The sequence below is a fragment of the Canis lupus genome, chromosome 8 (genome assembly GCF_011100685.1).
Source record: "Canis lupus familiaris isolate Mischka breed German Shepherd chromosome 8, alternate assembly UU_Cfam_GSD_1.0, whole genome shotgun sequence".
Classification (NCBI taxonomy): domain Eukaryota; kingdom Metazoa; phylum Chordata; class Mammalia; order Carnivora; family Canidae; genus Canis; species Canis lupus.
The window spans coordinates 47,219,190-47,237,489 of NC_049229.1; the positions used below are offsets into that span (position 1 = coordinate 47,219,190).

An 18,300-nucleotide genomic window follows, 5' to 3' on the forward strand; every position below is an offset into this window, starting at 1 on the left:
CTAAGATTTCAAAAGGAATTTCAGGTTGTTGAATAGCTACCTAAAATATGGTAATTGTGAGTTTGAAGGAAGGAAGAGAAAAGGTATCTGTGAAATGAAGCCAGAAACTAGGCTAATACAGTAGTGCTTATTATGTAGTCTTATATGTTTGCCTTGACTGGCCACTTATTCAGTCATACGCTTTCCAATGGCTTATGCAAAGAAAGAAACCTAGTCAGTTACACAAAGCTTAGAGTATTCCTAAAATAAAAGCAAAGCTTAGCAATCAATTTCTTCCAAAGGCTGTCATGCTAAGAAACATTAAGTGATGTAAATGGTAGTAACCTCAAGGATACCTTCACAGTAGGTATAAATTCCAGGCTCTCCTACTTATTGACTGTGTGACTTTGGGTAAGTTATTAAGCTTCCAAAGCCTCCATTTCATCATCTATAAAACGAGGATAATAGTGATAATAACAAGAACTACCTCTCTGGGCTGTCGTGATTAAATTGGATAATCCAGGTGAAGCATTTAAGAAATTTATATATCTATTTGTGTGTTTATTTTTAAAACATAACATTTAAATTTCATTAGAGAAAACTAATGGATTCTACAAAATCTAAGTGGGGTCAACCTGAGAGATCCTAAGAGAGAGAGAATAAGTGTTCTTCCAACTCTGAGATTCTCAGAGGTGCTGGGTTCCAGAACTTTGGGCTTGGACTTGCATTCTGAAGTTGGACCTGGTAGTCACAGATTAAATTTAACCTTCTTAGTTTATTACCCTCTTCCAGGCTTCTAGGGCCAATTACAGTTATCAACTTGATATATATACCCTTCTAGAACCATTTTATATGCATATACATACAAATACTTGTTTGAATGGAAAAATGTGGTTTTGTGAATCCCATGCCTTTTGCTTGGAAAGAGGAAAAGTCATGATGTATTTTTTTTCCTGCATATAAAGACACCTTTTTAATAGTTATTTCAGGCCACAAGACAATAGAGACTATTTCCGTAGTGTACACATGCGTAGAGCTGCCTCATCGAGAACGTTTAAACTTTAACATTGGCAGTCTTTTCTTAATCCCAGGCAAAAATAATTTCAAGAGGGAAAGGAATTTTGCTGGGAGCCTATGGTCTAGGTAAGCCTCCTTCAGCTAGGTTAGGGACTCGTGACCCCTGGTGGCCAAAGCAGGACTTTATTTTTTAAAAATTTTTCTATAGCAAGAAGCAGTTTACTTATTTATTCATGATAGACATAGAGAGAGGCAGAGACACAGGCAGAGGGAGAAGCTGGCTCCATGCAGGGAGCTGTACGTGGGACTCGATCCCAAGTCCCCAGGATCAGGCCCTGGGCCGACGGCGGCGCTAAACCACTGAGCCACCCGGGCTGCCCAACAAAGTGGGCCTTTAAGGAAGAGACCGGGGCAGCCCCAGAGGCTTAGCGCCTGCCTTCGGCCCAGAGTGTGATCCTGGAGACCCCGGATCGAGTCCCACGTCGGGCTCCCTGCATGGAGCCTGCTTCTCCCTCTGCCCGTATCTCTGCCTCTCTCTCTCTCATGAATAAATAAATATTTTAAAGAAATAAAGAAAGAGAAAGAAAGAAAAAGAAAAGAAAGAGAAGAAAGAAAGGAAAGAAAGAAAAGAAAGAAAGAAGAAAAAGAAAGAAAGAAAAAGAGAAAGAAAGAAGAGACCGGCCAGCATCTCCTGATCAGTAACTTCTCCCTCTTGGCCCGGGAGCGGTAGGCGGGGGATGAGCTCCTGCCTCTTTCAGGCGGTCCCACTACAGGGACCCCCCAAGCGTGACCGACCCCGGGCCCTCCTAAGTCGCCCCATCCGGCAGCCGGTTGCAGAGTGGCGCCCCAGGGACCAGCCGGGGGTGGGGGGAGGGGGGGCCGGCCCTGCTGCCCTCCGGGCCAGCTGATGCCACTGGGCCCCGCCTCTCCGGGGCCCGCCCGCTGGCCCCGCCCCATCCGTGACGCCGGGCCCTCCGGCCTGCGGGAGTCCAAGCCGCGAGGATCCCGGGGGCCCCCTCCTGTCTGGGAGGGGGATCACATCGGCCCTTCTCTCCCAGAAGGCGGCGACCCTGACCGTCCCGCCTAAGGCGGCGCTGGCCGCCGAGCTCCTGGACATTCACGTGCACGGCTTAGGCCCGGGGGAGCGGGGGACCCTGCGGGCGCCGGCCGTCTCTACCGCGGCCGCCCCTCCACTCGGGGCCGCGCTACCAAGCGGGCGGCCGCGGGAGTTGGACCTGGCCGGGGGCCGGGCTCGGGGTGGCCCCTTCACGGGCGTGGAGCCCATGGGGCTTCGTGGAGCCTCACGCCGGCCGGCTCGGAGGATCCCTGCTTCAACCAGATGCCGAGGGGCGTGATGAGCCCCCCCACCCCCAAGTGGAGGTGACCTCCACCGCGCGCCGCGGCAGCCGGCGGTGCCGCTGGACCCGGCGCTGGTCCTCCGAGCTCGGCTGCCTGCGGGCCGCCTGCGGGCGTCTTCCCGCTGCCCCCAGGTGCGGGAGGTCTTGAGCGCAGAGCGCTGGGCCTGGCTTTAGGAAATCGACCTACGAAAGCCTGCTTGCTGTGCTAGCTAATTAGTGTTCGGAAAATAAAGCGGGCCCTTCGATTCCTTTGTTTTGTCGCCCTACACACCAGGTAGGACAGTCGCTCTCCTAAATGGCGACTGTACCTCTTTTCTGCCAGCTGCACCCCCATCCCCTTTAAACTCCTCGGGCTGCAGAGCTATTGCTTGTGAGCATCTTTGCTATAATAAGCATAAATGGCCTGTACAGTTTCTAGCATTAAGTATTTACCTCTCTAGTAGGGAGAGCTTTGTGTTAATTTACTTTAACAATTATCATTTCTTGTAATGATGACCAGATTAGTGGATACAAATCTTTCACTGGTATCTGTTCGAGCCCGATCATCACTGAAGGTCCATTACATATATTGTTCACTTTTTTATACTGGTTTCACGTTAGGATACAGATATCTTTTTGTTATTTTCTGACGTACTCGAATTTCTTGAAAACCATCATGATGAGGAAACTTGCTCATTTCATAGACCAAAGAACAATTTATTTTATAGATGAAAAAAAACTAAGGCCTAAAGTGTTTTAACCAGATCCCACAGCTAGATGGTGCTAAAATGAGGGTGCAGTCAAGTTCTTTGAGCGCCAAACTCTGACCTCCACAAACAGGGCCTGAGTTAATGAGTCAAAGAATTAGGTTAGACAAGTTAAACTTGTCTGGTTTATTTTCCATGTTCACTCTCAGGATCCTTAGAACTAAGAATCTTTTATTTATTTATTTATTTATTTATTTTTAAAGATCTTATTTTTTTAATTTTTATTTATTTATGATAGTCACAGAGAGAGAGAGAGAGGCAGAGACACAGGCAGAGGGAGAAGCAGGCTCCATGCACCAGGAGCCTGACGTGGGATTCAATCCAGGGTCTCCAGGATCGCGCCCTGGGCCAAAGGCAGGCACCAAACCGCTGCGCCACCCAGGAATCCCAACTAAGAATCTTTTAAACAAGAGATTTAAAACATTTTCATAATTGGGGTTGGTTTTGTTTTTTTTTTTTAAGACTTTATTTATTCATGAGAGACACAGAGAGGCAGAGATATAGGCAGAGGGAGAAGCAGGCTCCACGCAGGGAGCAGGATGTGGGACTCGATCCTAGGTCTCCATGATCACACCCTGGGCTGAAGGCAGCTATAAACCGCTGAGCCACCCCGGGCTGCCCAAGGGGGGATTTTTTTTTTTTTTTTTTTTTTTTTGAGTGTATAAGGTCTTAGCAATTTTACATACTGGGGTCAGATTCCTGAATCCAGAGAAAATAAAGAAATTCTCAGTTATTTTAATGTGGTAAGCTAGTGGTTGGAAAAATCTATTGCTGAATAATTTGAGGATCTGTGTGTTATGTCTTTTTCGTGGTTTTGCTTTATCCTTTCTGAAAGTAATCTTGAATCCAGAGATGCTTGAGATCTAATTTTACAAAGAGCAGATCAAGAGATGCCAAGATATTTGAATGTTAAGAAAACCACCTTGTAAATATCACTACATTAATATTTACACCCAAGCTTTCACTTTGGTGGCTAGATTTGCCTTAACTTGTTTCTAGCTTTGAAAATTTAGCCTAAAACAACAACAACAACAACAACAAAGAAAATTTAGCCTTTGGCACTGGAATTTTAGATCTTTTAGTTTGGATTATATCTAATGTTCTTGCCTCTAACTCTGTTCTTACAGATTTATCTGGCCTTCCCCTCTCCCCCCCCCCTTTTTTTTTTTAATTTTTAAGATTTTATTTTTTTGAGAGAGTGAGATAGTAAGAGCACCAGCAGGGGGAGACGCAGAGGGAGAAGGCTTGCTCCTGGGAGACTGACTTGGGGATTGATCCCAGACAGAACCTTGGAATCATGACCTGAGCCAAAGGCAGATGCTTAACCCACTGAGCCACCCAGGCGCCCCTTTATCTGGGACTTTTAATTGGAATAATACAGAAGACTGTATCTGAAAAATACTAGGAGGCAATTGGCTGGGAAATTCTCTTGGAATAGTGAATGAATAACATACTCTACAATAAGAATGTTGAAAGACAAGTAACAGATCAACATTAGAAGGAAATAGTTTGACATTTTACTCCCTTTCCACTGTGAGGGAGCAATAATTTACTCTCCTCTTCAATGTCCTTCTGGCTGGACTAAAAATCAAATGGACGTGAAACAGACCAACCAGAGAAAATGAAATTTTCTTTATGTATAGGGAATCCACACAGACATGGTAATTCCAAAGACAGGCAAAACAAGGTAAGGAGGAAAGGTTAGAGGCCTAGGACTTTCAAGGGAAGGAATGCAATTCACAGAACAGTAAGAGCAGTTGTTTGGAAATTAGATGTTTGCCCTGCCGTACAGATGGGTCGCTCAGATAAAGTTTATCTCTGGTAATAACACTCATTCTGGAAAAGACCCCCAATTTAGATTTTTCCATGTCATTAAGGGAGGGCTAAACTTTCTCTTGAGCCCACAGGGTCTCAATTGCCTTCAGCTCAAAATAGTCTACATGCCATAGTGGCATATTCTGAGGGGAACTCCCTTGAACCCCTTCAAAGTGAAAACCACTTAAGTGGTTTATCTAGGGGTAGCCTCCCCTTGGCTCCTATGCCACACATATTGTTCATTTTATATTACACCATCATTAGACCTTTAAAATAGTATAAACTTTGTTTACTTAGGGATTTTGGTGACTTTGTATCTTAAGCTCATTGAGAACTCAAAGGGCCCTTTAAAGTTGGATTTTTTTAAATGAGGTATTGCACTTTCATAACTCAAACCCTGCCAAAACTATTTGCTTAGATGATCAGGATTTACTCTTCAAACCAAAACATTTTCCATATCCTTGGTATAAATTATCATATTTTATTCTATTTCTGAGTGTTTTTCTCATAGGGAGAAAAGAAAAAACATTCTTACATAGCCAAAACAGGTATCTATTTCAACCACAATGATAAACCTATTTCAGCCAAAACAGATTTTTTTTCAAGGCAAATAAGTGAATGTTTTATTTATTTATTTTTTAAAAAAGATTTAATTAATTTATTTAACAGAGAGAGAAAGCACAAGCAGGGGGAATGCACAGGCAGAGGGTAGGGAGAAGCAGACTCCTCGCTGAGCAGGGAGCCTGATGTGGGGCTATATCTCAGAATCCTGGAATCATGACCTGATCCCAAGGCAGCCACCCAGGTGCCCCTAGGAACTTTTGAAATAGAAAAAAATAATCTAAAAAAATTTAAAGTTAGAAAATAATAATGTTTTTCCAAAAATATAAATTATACAATTAGAATTTGCTTTAGAAGGGAAGCCTGGCTCAGCGATTTAGTGCCGCCCTCAGCCCAGGGTGTGACTCTGGAGACCCAGGATCGAGTCCCACGTCGGGCTCCCTGCATGGAGCCTGCTTCTCCCTCTGCCTGTGTCTCTGCCTCTCTCTCTCTCTCTCTCCCCCCGTATCTCTCATGAATAAATAAATAAATAAATCTTTAAGAAAAAAAAGAATTTGCTTTAGAAAATATTAGCTAGGTATCATAGTCCATTAAGTGTCCTGTCATCTAATCCCAGATTAATCCTCTTTCCTGGTTTATAGGAGATGGTCCTTTTCCTGGTTTGATTGATGTTTGGTGATGGAGGATTAAATGAATCTCGAGCTAGTCTCCTGGCTTGTGGAGGTTTTGCCACTCTGGCTTTGCCATTTTTTGGCTATGAAGATCCACCTCCAATCGTGAAGGACTTAAATTTAGATTACTTTGAGGAGGCAGCTAAATTTGTGCAAAGTCGCCCAAAGGTGAGTGGGATTGTAGAGAGAAATAAATGTATTTAAAACGAACTCCTTAGGGCCACGAGAGAGTGAATAAAGACAGTGGTCCTAATGGTCTGGAAAATGTAACAAATACCTGTTGAATGAATTAATGGATAAATACATGAATAAATAAGGTATCTGATAAATACATAAATGCTTTTTCTTTATTGAGGGCTGTGGCCCCATTAACAATCAGGCTTTCTCTCTCTCTCTCTCTCTCTCTCTCTCTCTCTCTCTCTTTCTCTCTCTCGTTTGCCTTCTTTTCCTTCAATCTCTAGGTTAAAGGTCGAACATTGGAATGATAGGTTCTGGCTAAGGGGGGCAGAGTTGGCCTTTTCTATGGCTAGTTTTCTCCCAAATATAGCTGCAGTTGTGAGCATCAATGGCTGCATCTCTAACACAACTACTGCCCTTACATGTGGTAGATTTATCCTGCCAGGACTGCCTTTTAACCTGGACAAAATCTCTGCCATGGATTTAGGGGTTTATGATGTTAAAGAAGCCCTGGGAGGACCCCTTGGATCCAACTTACTGGGAAAGCCATATCCCCCTTGAGAAAGCCAGTGTCCATTTCCTTTTTATAGTCGGAGAGGATGACAGGCTTATGCTGACATAGCTGTGAAGCACCTCGCAGAGCATGGGAAGACAAATTTCACTGTTTTAAGCTACCCTAACACTGGCCACAGAATAGATCCCCCTTATAGCCCTTTTCTCTATATCCCTGGATCCCGTGTTGGGAGTGCCTGTTTTGGGAGGTGGACAGCTGAAAGGTCATGCTGCTGCTCAGATTGAGTCTTCGAAGATCTTGAAGCTTTTGCACTTGCATCTAGGGTAAAGTCTAACAAACTAGAGAGTTAAGTTTAGCATATGCGCAGAAAGAATTAAGGGATAGATAGAATATTTTTAACATGTAGTAACTGAAATCTTGACTTCTCAGGGACATCTGTAAGCTTTTAAAAGAAGTAAGAATACTTGTCTCAAGTTCATCAGGGTTTGTAACTTTGGTTACTATCCCTGTTTCTCCATGTTTGGTTTGTTTGAGCTTGAGCTCAAGGTAGTTGCTAAGTGAAAACCAGTTTCCAGTCTGTCATTTTACTCATCCTTCCGCCCTACCCTCCGTGTTACCTGTACTTCTGAAGGTTTTTAAAAACTGATGTGTGATAATTAGTTTGCTATTATGTGTCCCAGAGTTTATAAAACTGTTTTGGACAGGGGTGAATACATGAATATAGGTCCCTGGTTTTATGTTGAGGAGCCATTGGGCTATGATAACTTTGTCATAACAGTCAGAGGCTGGAGTGAATTCTGACAACATGACTCAGAGGTTAATTTGTGGTAGACTGAAGTCATAGAATCCTTTCTGTTGTTAATCAGGTTTTGATTTTTTTTTTTCTAGTTGCCACCTGTTGTAGGATCTTTAAAGAAAGTTAGAAATCCTAAAATACTTGCTTTAAAACTGCCAACCAATGACTGAGAAACCTTGATTCATTATAGTTCATTTATCTCTGTATTTGTATTTTATTTTTTTATTTATGATAGTCACAGAGAGAGAGAGAGAGAGAGAGGCAGAGACACAGGCAGAGGGAGAAGCAGGCTCCATGCACCGGGAGCCCGACGTGGGATTCGATCCCAGGTCTCCAGGATCGCACCCTGGGCCAAAGGCAGGCGCTAAACCGCTGCACCACCCAGGATTCCCTCTGTATTTGTATTTTAAAAAACTTTATTCACACTTTGTTTAAAAAACATATTTAAAAATAGGCATATGTCAGTTCTCCCCCCAAGTTCATAATTACACAAGTAGGCAATGTAATTATCTGAGGGAAGGACAGAGTTCATTTCCTTCTACTTTCTACTACTCTCACCAAAAATTTAATTACAATTTGTGGATGAGCCTTAATTTATTAAAATAATTTAACTGAAGTTCTGAGATTCTATTTTAAACATTAAAAATATGTATAGAATTAAAAGATGTTAAAAGTTCTGGACTTCTTATAATTTAGCTTCAGTTTAGTTTTTTGTTCTTCCACGCAATTGAAGGGAGAGATTAAAGTATTAATTATCAGCCTTTGATTTTGGTTGATCAGTAGATCTTGTGGTCAGAACTATATTTCGGGTTCTTCTTGGCAGAAGATGAAGTATTCTCACCTTAATAGTTCCCCTCCCCCAAATTAACATTATTTTTAGAATATAATACATGTTTCAAATCATTAACATCAACAAGAAAGTATATATGTCATACTTTACACACACACACATATACGTACATATGTATTACCTCCTGATTTTTGGGTTATTCGTGTACGATTTTTATTTTTATTTTTTATTTTATTTTTTTAAAGATTTTATTTATTCATGAAAGACATAGAAAGAGAGGCAGAGACACAGGCAGAGGGAGAAGCACGCTCCATGCACCGGGAGCCCGACGTGGGATTCGATTCCGGATCTCCAGGATCACGCCCTGAGCTGAAGGCAGACGCTCAACCGCTGAGCCACCCAGGCATCCCTGCTTTGGTGATTTTATACTTCAAATTAAGGTCTAAAAAAACACCAGCTGTGAAAGCAATATAAATGGACTTTAACTTGGACCTCATCTGTTAAGTTCCCATGCTTGGAGAAACTAATGTCAACTCATCATGTGATACTCAATTTGTACAATAAATTATGAACCTGGAAAAAAAATTTTTTAAAAAATAAAACTTTAAAACCTCGCTATAAAATAACTTTAAAAATTCCCTTCCCCTGCAGATTGCCCCTCGCATCCTTCTCACTACCACCTTTTGTAATTTACCTGTAGTCCGACTGAGGCTAAATTCAGCTGAATTTCCTCGGTTACCTTTCCCAGCCCCCCCCCCCCCCCCCCCCCCCCCGGGAGCCAAGAGGTGAATGAAAGCATAAAATGCTGGTTTTAGGGGCGCCTGAGTGGCTCAGCCAGTTAAACATCTGCCTTTGGCTCAGGTCACCATTCCCTGAGTCCCAGGATTGAGCCCTGCCAGGGACTCCCTGCTCCTAGGGGAGTCTGCTGCTCCCTTTACCGCTCTCTTGCTCACTCTCGCAAATAAATAAAATCTTTAAAAAATATAATAAAATGCTGATTTTATATATCTGAGGTGTTTTTCTCCCCTCCTCCTATGAAATTAGACAAATATTGTAAAATACTGAGTTGCTAGGTATATGGAGAAATGAAGTCACTTATATGTACACTGTTGTTTATAATTGACACAGCCTTCTGGAGAGCTGTTGGCAATAGTATTGAAAGCTATAAAAACGTATGCACCTCTGTCACCCAGGTGACATTCCCACTTCTAGGACTTCATCCTGAAGGAATAATCAGACACGGAGATTTCTGTTCAAAATTTTAATAGCAAAAAGAGAAACAACTGAAATATCAAAAAAAGAATTGGTATTATCAAATATCCAAATAATGAAATAATATACTTCCCTTAAAAATGTTGCTGGAAAAAAGATGTTGCTGAAATGCATCTATTCACATGCGGTCATGATGTACTAATTTAAAATGTAAGTTGCCAAACAAAATAGCTGCATAGGGAGAGCCCGAGTGGCTCAGCGGTTTAGCGCCACCTTTAGTCCAGGGCCTGATCCCGGAGACGCGGATCGAGTCCCGTGTCAGTCTCCCTGCATGGAGCCTGCTTCTCCCTCTGCCTGCGTCTCTGCCTCTCTCTCTGTGTCTCTCATGAATAAATGAATAAAATCTTAAAAAAAAAAAAATCATCAAAGCAATGCCTCCATATGTGGCCAATACACAATTCATTCTACCTGTGAGACTAGAAGGGTTGAAATGTTCTTTGATGCCACTGAAATGGAATTGGGCATCAGTTTCTGGACCTGCCGTGATTTCAATCTTGCAAAAGGTAGCAATTCCACTCGGTTTTAAAGTTTTAAACTTTAGGCAGGTACGTCATTCCAGATCAGCTGAAACTGCTTTCGATAGAAAGCATCTCCCGACCACTCGGCGCGGTTAAGCTCTCGCGTCCCGCGAGCCACAGCAGCAGCCACGCCACCGCAGCTGCGGGCAGGCGAGCGGCACGCGGGCGGGAGGACCCGGGTGGCTGCAGCGCGGTCCCACAATGCCCCGCACGCGCCACCCTGAGGGCGGAGAGAAAGGACCGCTACCGGGGGTGGGATCCACGGAGGGCTCCGAGGAGTGCGCACGCGCACTGACCCCCGCGGGCCCTAGCAACCAGTGCAGTGACAGTAGCAACGGCCGGAATGGTGAGTACCCTCTAGGCCTCGGAGCCAAAGAGGAGATTGGAGGTAGAAAAGGGTGACGGTGGCGTGTTGAGGATCGGAGGGCCCCTTGATCGGCGGAAGGAAGCCGGTAACGGACACTGGCTCCGCAGTCAGAGGCCTGAGGCGAAAGAGAAGCCCTGGCGCGGGGTGATGCGGGGTGAGGGCGGCCTGGGGCGGATTGGAGGCTGGGTGAATGTGGAGGGACCCTGCCAGAGAAAGGGAGGGCAGAGAGCAGGAATTTCTCGAAAAAGAGCGGATCAGACTGGGGAAGGTGATGGAAGGCAGAGCGTGAATAAGGATATTTCTGTACACAGAAGTGATCCCCCCCCACCCCCGGCGAGATGGGGCGCGGGGAGCTGGTTACACGAGTGGAATGTGTGTAACGCATTCCTAAACGCACAGCTTGGGAATACAGAGTGCAGCTGTATTCCTAAACGGATGTGCCCAAGCTGTCCTCTGAGTGCAGTTAGGAGGTAGCATTGTAACAGCCCACTCAGAGAGAATATACGAGGATAGCGTTTCTCAAATTTAAGTATGCCTGAGTATAGTTGGCCTAAGACTGCGCTTGGTGGAGTGCAAGTTATGAGTTTTTAATTTGATGGGGTTCAGGAATGTGCATTTCAACAGTGCACCTCAAGCCATCCTACCTTTGGAGGGCATCCCACCACACTTTGAGGAATACAGCTACCTTGGATTTGAGACCTATCAGTGATCTATCCAATCGAAGCCCTTTATGAAGTAGTGATTTTTACCTACTGCTGCTCTTCAATTCCTACTTAACACGGACACTGTTTTGCTTACAGACTTGGTAGTTCCAAGGGATGTTGTTGGTTGATTAGAGACCCAGTCAAAGCTGTTTAGCAATGTATGTGATTGTCCTGCCGGATGGAGATGTTTATGAAGAATAACTATAATTAGTTGTCTTCATTTTTGTGATTCCAGTGCCGTTTAAGTGGGCAGAGATTGAGCCCAGGAAATTTAAATGATGACGAAGTCATGCCTGCCCTCAACCGCAAGATTAAATACCACTCTTTTAAAAGTAGTTTCCCTCCAGGCTTTCCTTACCTTATTCCACAGGCATTTAGCTGAAAACCACTGCCAAAGAAAGTAGAAAGTTCTACTGGAACCTAGATTTATATTCAGGTGAAGAAATAATCAGCCCTAAATGATTCTGAAAGTATGAACCATGAGAATTATTGAAAATCTTCAAATGGAGAATCAGAACCAGTGGCTAGACGAAGCTAACTAAGGCTGGAAACTAGTAGTTCCAGAGTCCTCCAGAAATCAGGCCCACATAATTTTTTAATGAACAAAATATTAGTTCCCAGGTCACTTGGGTGGTTCAGTCAGTTGGGCATCTGCATTAGGCTCAGGTCATGATCCCAGTATCTCTGGATCAAGCCCCGGGTTGGGCTCCCTGCTCAGTGGGAAGTCAGCTTCTCCCTCCCCCTGCCTTTGCAGTCTTGTGTTCTCTCTCTCCCTCTCAAATAAATAAATCTTTAAAAAAATATATTAGCTTTCAATGTCTTTAAATGATCGTATTCATATCAGAAGTCACATTTATGGCATCTCTGAAAAATCAGAAATACCATATTTCACCACTGGACACATCCCCCCCCCCATTTTTTGTATTACTAATATATGTTGGTGTAATATGATTGGTAGCATCTTTTTTCTTAATAGTACATAAAATATTATTTTCAATAATGGAATTTTAAGGTTTGAAGAAATGTGATATTAGGATAAATATTGTCCCAAGTTCCACCTGCCAGCTGTTTTCTAAAGCCAGAGTAGAGGTTATCCTCTACCAGCTTTACCCATTAAAGATGTCCATTGGTCCTTCAGGCATTTCCGTTTTTGACTCCTGCTATCTGTAGGAAAACTAGTAACCTCACAAACCAACTCGTAGACAGCTAGATTGCTTCCAGTTTGAAAGTATTTTTATATGTGTCTTTTCATGGACCCGTACAGGGATTTCTCTGGGAAGTCTACCCAGAAGTGGGATTTCAGAGTCACAGGGCCTATGCATACTTAATTTCCTTAGGCTTTGTCATACTGCTTTCCAGAATGGCTTTGCTAGTTCGTTTTGTTTTGTTTTAATTTTAAGTAAGCTATACTCCTAACATTGGTTTTGAACTGCCCACCTGAGATCAAGAGTTGCATGCTCTACTGACTGAGCCAGCCAGACACCCCTGGCTCTGCTAGCTTTTACTTCCTTCAGTAATGCATAAAAATTCTACATTCTCACCAAATTTCTAATTTTTGCCAATTTGAGATGTTTTTTAGTATCCTATTGTTTTACCCTGCATTTCTCTGATTTTCAGGGAGTTCCAATACCTCATGAAGTCATTTGGACTTCAGTTTCTGTGCATTCTCTGTTATATTTTTTGCCAACCTTTCCCATTTTTTTGTTTTCTGAATTTTATGAGTTCTTTCTATATTCTAATATTAGTCTTTTGTTGGTTTTACTTTGAAAATATCTTCTCCCAACTTTTCTGTTAACTCTCTCAACAGTGTTCTTCATTTGTTGATCTCTTGTACCATGTTAAACAGTAGCAATGATAGTAGGGATCTTTGATGTATTTGGGATCTTAGAGTACTTTTAGTGTTATCTCCCAATTTGGCCCTCCTTGACTACTTTATTTAAAATAAACATAGTCTACACACATAGACACACATCCTGATACCCCTTACCAAATCCAGCATTTTTGTTTTTGCATTTTCTTTTTCCTTAGTAATTGTCACCTTCTAATATACTGCTTTATTTATTTATTTATTTATTTATTTATTACATATATTATTTACCATCTAACTCCTGCCATTAGATGTAAGTTCCATGAAGGCTGGGACTTTTTGTTCATTGATATATCCCAAGCATGTAAAAGAATGTTTGGTACATAGTTGACACTTAATGAATATTTGCTGAAATGGATAAATTTCTTCATTAAGTATGGAGTTTACTATAGCTTTTTGGTATGTGGCTTTTATCAAGTAGGGAATTTCCCTGTAACTTTTGTTTGAAAGCTTTTAATATCAGATATAGGGGCACTTGTGTGGCTCAGTGGTTGAGCGCCTGCCTTCGGCTCAGGTCATGATCTCAGGACCCTGAGATGGAGTCCTGAGTCTCACCTTGGGTCCCCAGAGGGAGTCTGTTTCTCCCTCTGCCTATGTCTCTGCTTCTCTCTCTGTGTCTCTCATGAGTAAATAAATAAAATATTTTTTAAAAAAGAAAAAATATCAGATGTAGAACTTCATAAAGTACTTTTTCTTCACTTAACTGAAATAAATGTGATTTCCCCCTTTAATCCATTAATCCATATTTATAGGGTTTTTTGTTGTTAAACAATCCTTATGTTGCTGGGATCACCCATTCTTTTTTTTTTTCCGCCAGTACCATGATTCTTTTATTTATTTATTTTTATTTTTATTTTTATTTTTTTGTATACTTTTTATTTTTTTTATTATTTTTATTTTTTTTTAAATTTTATTTATTTATCCATAGAGGGAAAGAGAGAGGTAGAGACACAGGCAGAGGGAGAAGCAGGCTCCATGCAGGGAGCCTGACATGGGACTCCATCCAGGGTCGCCAGGATCACACCCCAGGCTGCAGGCGGCTCTAAACCGCTGCGCCACCGGGGCTGCCCTTTTGTATACTTTTTTATTGGAGTTCGATTTGCCAACATATAGCATAACACCCAGTGCTCATCCCGTCAAGTGCCCCCCCTCAGTGCCCGTCACCTAGTCACCCCATCCCCCCGCCCACCTCCCCTTCCACTACCCCTGTTTGTTTCCTAGAGTTAGGAGTCTCTCATGGTTTGTCACCCCCTCTGATGTTTCCCACTCATTTTCTCTCCTTTCCCTTTTAATCCCTTTCACTATTTTTTATATTCCCCGAATGAATGAGACCTTATAATGTTTGTCCTTCTCCGATTGACTTACTTCATTCAGCATAATACCTTCAGTTCCATCCACCTCGAAGCAAATGGTGGGTATTTGTCCTTTTTTTTTTTTTTCCCCAAAGCTAACTTTTTTTAATAAATTTATTTTTTATTGGTGTTCAATTTGCCAACATATAGAATAACACCCAGTGCTCATTCCGTCAAGTGCCCAGCTCAGTGACTGTCACATAGTCACCCCCACTCCCCGCCCACCTCCCCTTCCACCACCCCTAGTTCGTTTCCCAGTTAGGAGTCTTTCATGTTCTGTCTTCCTTTCTGATATTTCCCACTCATTTTTTCTCCTTTCCCCTTTATTCCCTTTCACTATTTTTTATATTCCCCAAATGAATGAGACCATATAATGTTTGTCCTTTATTTGTCCTTTCTAATGGCTGAGGAATATTCCATTGTATACATCTTCTTTATCCATTCATCTTTTGATGGACACCGAGGCTCCTTCCACAGTTTGGCTATTGGGGACATTGCTGCTATAAACATTGGGGTGCAGGTGTCCTGCTGTTTCACTGCATCAGTATCTTTGGGGTAAATCCCCAGCAGTGCAATTGCTGGGTCATAGGGCAGTTCTATTTTTAACTCTTTGAGGAACCTCCACACAGTTTTCCAGAGTGGCTGTACCAGTTCACATTCCCACCAACAGTGCAGGAGGGTTCCCCTTTCTCCACATCCTCTCCAACATTTGTTGTTTCCTGTCTTGTTCATTTTCCCCATTCTCACTGGTGTGAGGTAGTATCTCATTGTGGTTTTGATTTATATTTCCCTGATGGCCAGTGATGCAGAGCATTTTCTCATGAGCTTATTGGCCATGTCTGTGTTTTCTTTGGTGAAATTTCTGTTCATGTCTTTTGCCCATTTGATGATTGGATTGTTTGTTTCTTTGCTGTTGAGTTTAATAAGTTCTTTATATATCTTGGATACTAGCCCTTTATCTGATAGGTCATTTGAAAATATCTTCTCCCATTCTGTAGGTTGTCTTTTAGTTTTGTTGACTGTTTCTTTTGCTGTGTAGAAGCTTTTTATCTTGATTAAGTCCCAATAGTTCATATTTGCTTTTGTTTCCCTTGCCTTCATAGATGTATCTTGCAAGAAGTCGCCGTGGCCAAGTTCAAAAAGGGTGTTGCCTGTGTTCTCCTCTAGGATTTTTTTTTTAATTTTTATTTATTTATGATAGTCACAGAGAGAGAGAGAGAGAGGCAGAGACACAGGCAGAGGGAGAAGCAGGCTCCATGCACCGGGAGCCCGATGTGGGATTCGATCCCGGGTCTCCAGGATCGCGCCCTGGGTCAAAGGCAGGCGCCAAACCGCTGCGCCACCCAGGGATCCCTCCTCTAGGATTTTGATGGATTCGTGTCTCATATTTAGATCTTTCATCCATTTTGAGTTTATCTTTGTGTCTGGTGTAAGAGAATGGTCTAGTTTCTTCTGCACGTGGCAGGATCAGCCATTCTTGATGATGATTATTATTCACCATTGGCTTTGGAGATCTAAAACTTTCAAATCTGTGTTGAGAAATAAAGAGGACTTATCTGGTTATGGCATCAAGGTTATTCCGCCTCATAAAATAAACTGGCAGCTTTCCCTTTTCTGGTTTCTGAAACAACTTGTGTAACAGGGAATATCTGTTCCTTGAAAACTTGGCAGAATTTACTTGTATAATTATCTAGGCTTGGAGCTGTAGGGAATAAGGGTAAATCCCTGATTATCTTTTTAACATTTTAAATAGTTATTGGTCTATTCACATTTTCTTATTTTTCCTGTGACAGGTTGGCACTTTTGTGTTTTTTTTCTAGAACTACATCTTTTTCTAGGTTTTCAAACTTACTACCATATATTTGCTTAAAATATTTTATTTTTAAATCTTTGTGGTATCTGTTATTTCCTCTGATTCTATGTTTTTGTCATATAGCTCTCTTTTTTCTCAATCAGGCTTGCTAGAGATTTGGGAACCAACTTATAGTTTTGTTAATCTTTTTTTCCTCTTAGATCTATTTTCCATTGACTTCTTCCTTTGTATTTTCTTCAGCCTTCTTTGAATTTGCAGTGATGTGTTTTTTCAAGTATCTTAAATGCTTAGCTTGTTTTCTGTCTCTTATTTTCGAATAAATAAATATATTTGAAGCTATTAAGTTTCCTTTTAAATGTTATATTCTGGGACACCTGGATGGCTCAGTAGTTGAGCACCTCCCTTCAGCCCAGGGCATGATCCTGAAGTCCCAGGATCGAGTCCCACATTGGGCTCCCTACATGGAGTCTGCTTCTCTCTCTCTCTCTGTGTCTCTCATGAATAAATAAATAATATCTTAAAAAGAAATAAATGTTATATTCCTCAAATTTTGATATTTTTTCTTTTATTGTTTTACGTTATAGTTTACTTTTAAACCCAAGGGTTATTTATTACTGTGTCTTTGCTTTCTACACATAATGGCATATACAGTTGAGCAGCATAGGTTTGAACTGCACTGATCCAGTTATATGGAGATTTTTTCCAATAAATACACTGAAGCACTGTAAATGTATTTCTCTTATGATTTTCTTTTTAAAAAATTTATTTTAGAGAGATAGAGAGAGTGCGAGCAGGAGGGAGAGGTAGAGAGGGAGAATCTTGAGCAGACTCTGTGCTGAGCCTGATGTGGAGCTCTATCTCAGGACCCTGAGCTCCATCTGAGCTGAAACCAAGGGTTGGACACTTAACCTATTGAGCCATGATTTTTTAAAAAGATTTTTTTTATTTATTTGATAGAGAAAGAGAGAGGGAGAGAATAATCAGGGGGAGCAGCAGAGGGAGAAGGAGAAGCAGGCTTTCTGCTGAGCAAGGAACCCAATGTAGGGCTCTATCCCAGAACCCCGGGATCATGACCAGAATTGAAGACAGGTGCTTAACTGACTGAGCCATTCAGGTACCCCCTTTAATGATTTTCTTAATAATATTTTCTTTTCTCTAGCTTACTCTTGTAAGAATTCAGTATATAATGCATGTAACATGCAAAATGTATATTAATCAACTCCACGTTATTTGTAAGGTTTCTGGTCAATAGTAAAGTTTTTGGTGAGTCAGAAGTTATACTCATTTTTGGGATGCCTGGGTGGCTCAACGGTTGAGAGTCTGACTCGGCTCAGAGCATGATTGGGCTCTCTGTGGGATGCTTCTCCCTCTATGTCTCTGCCTCTCTCTGTGTCTCTCATGAATAAATAAGAAGTTATACTCAGATTTTTTACTGTGCAGGGGGAGAGGTTAGTGTTCCTAATGCCGTCTTGTTGGAGGGTTAACTGTACTTTAAAATTTTTCCTTTTGTTATTGTGTAGTATTTTTTTATGAACTCTAGCAATAATTCAAAGGATGTCTTCCTTTTCTCACATTTAAATTTGTGTCATATTAAATTGAATCTAAGATACTATTGATAATAAGGTACAACAGTATTTTATGTTCTAAGAAAGAAAAATAAGTTGGAATTAAACCATGACAAGTAATTTCTAATCACTTAGAATTTTTATTTTGCACTTACTGACAGAGTTCTTTTAAAGGTAGTTAGGCATGTTAGATTTTTATCACATGTAATTCTTTGTAAACATAAAAAGAAAGCTATGTATATGAAATAAAATGGTTAATATTTTCCTAGATCATCACCACTGCCACCTGGTCACAGTAATTGTAAATTGTTCCTGGTTATACAATGCATCCAAATTTCAAAGATGTTAAAATGTAAAAGATGTAGATCTTAGAATCAATGAATCAACGAGATAAGATATATTTTAATATTAAATGTTG

At 41.6% G+C, this 18,300-nt stretch overlaps 1 protein-coding gene and 1 long non-coding RNA gene across 2 annotated transcripts in view; both read left to right on the plus strand.

The window, feature by feature from the left end:
* Positions 1-5,822: 5,822 nt before the first annotated feature.
* Positions 5,823-9,047, plus strand: LOC119872898. Its single transcript, XR_005363518.1, has 2 exons — positions 5,823-6,315; positions 8,670-9,047. It is a non-coding gene; the product is annotated as an uncharacterized LOC119872898 (long non-coding RNA).
* Positions 9,048-10,441: 1,394 nt separating this feature from the next.
* The window catches only part of DNAL1 (dynein axonemal light chain 1), a 39,268-nt gene continuing 31,409 nt past the window's right edge, over positions 10,442-18,300 (plus strand). Inside the window, exon 1 of the mRNA XM_038545227.1 lies at positions 10,442-10,560. Within this exon, the coding sequence (XP_038401155.1) occupies positions 10,558-10,560 (3 nt within the window). The 5' untranslated portion in view covers positions 10,442-10,557. The remainder of the gene's footprint in view (positions 10,561-18,300) is intronic.